At 50.1% G+C, this 6,051-nt stretch overlaps 1 protein-coding gene across 1 annotated transcript in view; it reads left to right on the top strand.

The window, feature by feature from the left end:
- The first annotated feature begins 2,296 nt into the window (after positions 1-2,296).
- Positions 2,297-6,051, top strand: part of LOC134443272 (mitogen-activated protein kinase kinase kinase kinase 4-like) — a 68,784-nt gene continuing 65,029 nt past the window's right edge. The window contains exons 1-2 of the mRNA XM_063193143.1: positions 2,297-2,848; positions 3,451-3,516. Of these exons, the coding sequence (XP_063049213.1) occupies positions 2,792-2,848; positions 3,451-3,516 (123 nt within the window). The 5' untranslated portion in view covers positions 2,297-2,791. The remainder of the gene's footprint in view (positions 2,849-3,450; positions 3,517-6,051) is intronic.

The raw sequence follows: 6,051 nt of genomic DNA, 5'->3' as shown, positions 1-6,051 counted from the left end.
CTATACGCAGTATACTCACTTCAAAATTCCAGGGGCCTCATTTATCAAGCGTTCTTAGGCACAGATCTGCGCGTTAAGCGTGCGTGCGATCATTCCTGAGAAAAATGTGGGATTTATGAACATGTACTTGAACGTAGAAATGTGCCTAAATCTACGCACACCTCAGACCATGCGTGCGAGTGGAAGAAACAGGAAATTGCAAATAATATTGACCGTGCAAGCTACAGTTTGCTTTGAATGACAATGGAGTATGGCTGTGTGCTATTTTACAGTGTTTTCGTTCATGTGTGTCTCCTTCTTTTACTTATTTTGAAACACGGTCCTCCTCCTGCCGAGAGCACCTCCACTTCTGCCACAGAAATGGTTCTATCTCCGCACTTCCCGCCAGCGCTTCGACTGGCGCGTGTGTCCGCGTGTGTTCATGTGTGTCCGAACAGGGAGGCGCCTTCGAATTAACATGGCATTTGAATATATTTTAATACCATATATGGTTACTTGGAGGCTTGGGATACTTGGGATTTATCATGCAGACGTGTGCGTAGGAGCAGCCAACGCACGTTTGATAAATCCCGATTTTTCTGTACTTGCGAACATTCTAAATTTCACTCCTAAGACACAATTTAGAAGACATTTAACGAACTGATGATAAATGAGGCCCCAGGTATTTCAGTATACCCACTTGAAATTGATTGATCCATTATTTAGAATAGTACAAATATATACAGTATACCCACTTCAAAAAATGCTCAAATATACAGTGTACCCACCACAAAAAATTAGTCTACACACCATTGAGATAAGGCAGTTCTGAATGTGAAATGGGGTCCAACCCAGCACTACGAAGGTGTACCTAATAAAGTGGGGTCCAACCCAGCACTAGAGAGGTGTTCCTAATAAAGTGGGGTCCAACCCAGCACTAGAGAGGTGTACCTAATAAAGTGGGGTCCAACCCAGCACTAGAGAGGTGTACCTAATAAAGTGGGTCCAACCCAGCACTAGTGTACCTAATAAAGTGGGTCCAACCCAGCACTAGAGAGGTGTTCCTAATAAAGTGGGTCCAACCCAGCACTAGTGTACCTAATAAAGTGGGTCCAACCCAGCACTAGAGAGGTGTTCCTAATAAAGTGGGTCCAACCCAGCACTAGAGAGGTGTACCTAATAAAGTGGGTCCAACCCAGCACTAGAGAGGTGTTCCTAATAAAGTGGGTCCAACCCAGCACTAGAGAGGTGTACCTAATAAAGTGGGTCCAACCCAGCACTAGTGTACCTAATAAAGTGGGGTCCAACCCAGCACTAGAGAGGTGTACCTAATAAAGTGGGTCCAACCCAGCACTAGTGTACCTAATAAAGTGGGTTCAACCCAGCACTAGTGTACCTAATAAAGTGGAAGGTGGGTGCATTGTTGTTTTATTTCCTCATAATAGGTATTGTTATATAATAATGATAATAATAATAATAATAATAATAATAATAATAATACAGATATTACTACTGTCTGTACAGCCCACGTACGCTCAGTAACACACACATACACACACACACACACACACACACGCGCGCGCGCGCGCGCGCGCACACACACACACACACACACACACACACACACACACACACACACACACACACACACACACACACACACACACACACACTACAGTACCATTAGGCTACTATTGGGGCCAAGGTACATAGAATTACTTCCATTTTTATGTGATACACACTCTCTCTCTCTCTGTCTGTCCATCTCTCTCTCTCTCTCTCTCTCTCTCTCTCTCTCTCTCTCCCTGTGTCTGTCTGTCTGTCCATCTCTCTCGTCTGGAAAGGGTTAAAACCTCTCCTCTTCCTCCTCACCCCCTGTCCCTCTCTCCTCCACCTTCTAATCTCCTCCTCGACATCTTCTTTCTCTCTCCTCTTCCTCCTCCACTCTCTTCCTCCTCCTCCTCTTCCTCCTCTCCCTCTCTCCTCCTCCCTGGTTCCGAAAGGGTTAACACCTCTCCTCCTCCTCCTCCTCTCCCTCTCTCCTCCTCTCTGGTTCTGAAAGGGTTAACCCCTCTCCTCCTCCTCCTCTTCCTCCTCTCCCTCTCTCCTCCTCCCTGGTTCCGAAAGGGTTAAGGACAGCCTCTGCTCTGCCTGCTCTGCGCGCGACCCACATCCATAAGCTCGTGAGCCAGCAGAGGCATTTTGCTTTGCCGTTGTTTTATCCGTTTGGCCGCTTTTTTCGCCATCAGGCCAAAACACACCACTCGATTCCACCGCGGTGTGGGTGTGTTGGTGTGTGTGTGTGGGGCGTGGATCACTAGCCATCTCTCTCATCCCTCCCCCTCCCTCCCTCTCGCTCCCTGGCTTTCTCGCCAAGGCCCGTGCTCTGATTCTGATTCTTCTGGCCGCGGCGCGCGGTGTTGCAGATTCGACAACCGATATGGAATAGCAGCTTCGCCGCAAAGGGAATACAAAGGAAGGAAAACATACACACACACACACACATTTCCACATAACACACACGTCGTTCTCGTACGGACACGGACGCATCGACAATCGAGGAAGGAAGCTAGCTCGCCTCGCGCTGCAGCGAAGGATGAGCTGGTGAGCCGTCCGCCACACTCGCGAGCCTTTATTCTAAAGCAGAATAACGGACACTCGCGAGCCTTTATTCTAAGCAGACAGGGCCGTAGCGGACACCCGCGCGAGGCTTTATTCTCGGCAGAGGGCCCTGGCAGACGGACATTCACGAGCTCAGCAGCGCCGACTGTTTTGATTCCACCGAATAGCGAGAGGAGAAGAGAAGAAGAAGATGGCGAACGAATCCCCAGCGAAGAGCCTGGTGGAGATAGACCTAGCCTCCCTGCGGGTGAGGATTGGAAGACGCTTTCATCTCATCACATCACACAAACACCATCCGACCTCCTTTATTGAGGCTACCGGATGACACAAACATATTTAGCCGAATAGGCCTTCGGGTCCATCCGCTGTAGCCTACACCGTTGCTCGTTTGGTGCCGACGCGGCCACCGTCTCTGAGCTGTCATTACATTACATTACATTACATTACATGTAGCAGACGCTTTTGACTAAAGCGACTTACAGTGTGCAGCAGCAGTAGGCTACAGCTGATAAAGGAACGGCCTGTATGTCTAATATGCTGCTACAGTGTGTGTGTGTGGATGTGTGTTTGTGTTAGTGTTAGTGTGTGTGGGGGTCCACGGTTCCGAGCCTCCCTTTGTCTGTGTGGCCGAGACGAGTGCGCTGATCTGGGGGAGAAGGGAGAGGGGGCATCGCTGTCATCGACCGGTGGACAACAGAATAAAACCATGTCATGGCGAGATGCTGATGGCTGTTTATTAACGTGCGTCTGTGTGTGCGTGTGTGTGTGCGTGTGTGTGTGCGTGTGTGTGTGTGCGTGTGTGTGTGTATTTGCTAACGGGTGTGTTTCTTGTGGCTTTGCTCCCTGTAGGAACCTGCGGGGATATTCGAGCTCGTTGAAGTGGTGGGAAATGGCACCTACGGACAGGTCTACAAGGTGGGACACACACACACACACTACTAGCTCTCTCTCTCTCTCTCTCTCTCTCTCTCTCTCTCTCTCTCTCTCTCTCTTTCTCTCTCTCTCTCTCTCCATCTCTCTCTCCAAGGTGGGTCTGTGGGAAGGCTGCTGGCGCCCCCACCTCTCCTCGCAGCTGGTTTGTGTGTGTGTGTGTGTGTGTGTGTGTGTGTGTGTGTGTGTGTGTGTGTGTGTGTGTGTGTGTGTGTGTGTGTGTGTGTGTGTGTGTGTGTGTGTGTGTGTGTGTGCTGGCAGTGTGCTGGCAGAGAGTGTAGCCGCAGCAGGGCTGTGTGTGCGTGCGTGTGTAGGCTATATGGTGCTGGTGGGTCAATAGAGCTCGCGGACAGAACACCGGATAGCCGTGTGTGTTGTCGGGCTCCCCCGTCCTCCCTCCCCTCCGGTGGAAGTGCCAGAGTTACCGTACATTCATCGAGGCCGTGTTTGTGTGTGTGAGTGTGTGGTATGCGCGCGCCTTTGGTTGCGGCCATAAGCCTTTGGTCTATTGAGGAGGATGTTAATGCGCGAGAGAGCGACAGTGTAGCCGCCCGAGCCGACAGACTGCAGTTTAGCGAGCCAATGGCGTCATGACAGCAGAGCTAGAGAGAAGCTAGCAACTCCCGTTAGCTCCGTTAGTCGGTGCTAGCCTAGCTGCGCGTGCAAAATGGGTGTAGCTCTCCAGGATGTGCTGTGCCTGTGCGCGCTCTCACTGCAGATCGAACGGGAGGGATGCGCGTGAAGTGAAGTAGACACACGGGATGGAATGGCAGTGGCGAGCTCGGACTGTGCTGTGTCGGGTCTCGTGGACGGATGGCATCTGATCGGCTGCAGCCCACCCCGACCCCTCGCGCTGTTGTCTGATAGAATGTGGGCCAAGCGCGCGGTGGCAAAACGGGGTCAGTCAGCTCTCTCGCGCTCATGACGTCTGTTCACGCGCGGCTGAGCGGAGCGGGGGAAATGTCGCAGATGGGCGCGTGGGGTGGTTGGGTGGCAGCAGATTGATCGCGAGAGCCTTATAGATGAATAGAATAGCAGAAGAATAGAATAGCATAGCATGTGGAAACTGTAGCGTGCCTGTGCGTGTGCGGCTGCGCGCGCCTGTGTGTGTGCGTGAGAGAGAGAGAGAGCACTCGGTACCAGGATGTACTCCTGCTGTTATGCTATTGTTATGACATCATCATAAACTGTGGAGTGGTCTCAGACAATGCACACACACACACACACACACACACACACACACACACACACACACACACACACACACACACACACACACACACACACACACTGCTATCCCACACCTACATCATTTGCATCCAGTGTCCTATTCTATGTCATTATGAGTAGACATGGAAGAGAGTACACACTAACTAGGTAGTCCACGCTGTTGAGGACACTAACTAATGCACACTATACGCTATGCCATTCTCAAACTATGGGTCGGGACCCACTGGTGGGACCTGAAGGTATTCCAAGTGGGCCTTGAAATCACTTTCTAAAACCCAAGAATCATATTTTTTGTGTGTGTTGCTGTTGATTCATTTGCATTTTATTGTTTATTGGGTCAGACAAGGGCCCCGAACATTTGTGAAAATGTTAAGTACTGTAGGCCCCAAGTTGTAAAACGTTGAGAACCCCCTGCGCTATGCACTCTCCAATGCACACTCTCTAGTGCAGTGGTTCTCAAACTTTTTGTGTGAAGTACCAGCCGAGAAAATATTGAGCTCTCCGAGTACCACCTTGACAACTAACATTAGAATCTCGTAGTAAAGGCCTTCCATATTCACTTTTGCCAGTCAATACAGGAGAGGTTTATAATGGCATTCCAAGTACCACCAGACATGTCTCAAGTACCACCAATGCACACTCTCCAATGCACACACTATAGTGCACACTACAGTGGACACTAACCAGTGCACACTACAGTGGACGCTAATCAATGCACACTCTCTAGTGCACACTACAGTGGACACTAACCAATGCACACTACAGTGGACACTAACCAATGCACACTCTCCAATGCACACTATAGCGGACACTAACCAATGCACACTCTATAGCGGACACTAACCAATGCACACTACCCCACCATGATGCTCACACATGGAACAGACTGCTCACTCATCAAGTGTTGTATGCCATTATATATAGTATATCATAGTGTACCAAGTGTCCTGGATTGGACTGAAGGGTAACAGAACTTTGAAAGGGCGTGTCACGACACTGCCGTCTTGCACCGCGATACAGGTGCATGGCTCGGCGTTTAATACAATATCATTGCAGCCCTAAACACTTGTGAGCGCGCACACACACACACACACACACACACACACACACACACACACACACACACACACACACACACACACACACACACACACACACACACACACATACACACACACACACACACACACACACACACACACACAGAGACACAGACACACACACACACACACACACACACACACACACACACACACACACACACACACACACACACACACACAGACACAC

The sequence above is a fragment of the Engraulis encrasicolus genome, unplaced genomic scaffold (assembly GCF_034702125.1).
Source record: "Engraulis encrasicolus isolate BLACKSEA-1 unplaced genomic scaffold, IST_EnEncr_1.0 scaffold_29_np1212, whole genome shotgun sequence".
NCBI lineage: Eukaryota > Metazoa > Chordata > Actinopteri > Clupeiformes > Engraulidae > Engraulis > Engraulis encrasicolus.
This window is presented reverse-complemented; position numbering and strand designations above follow the sequence as displayed.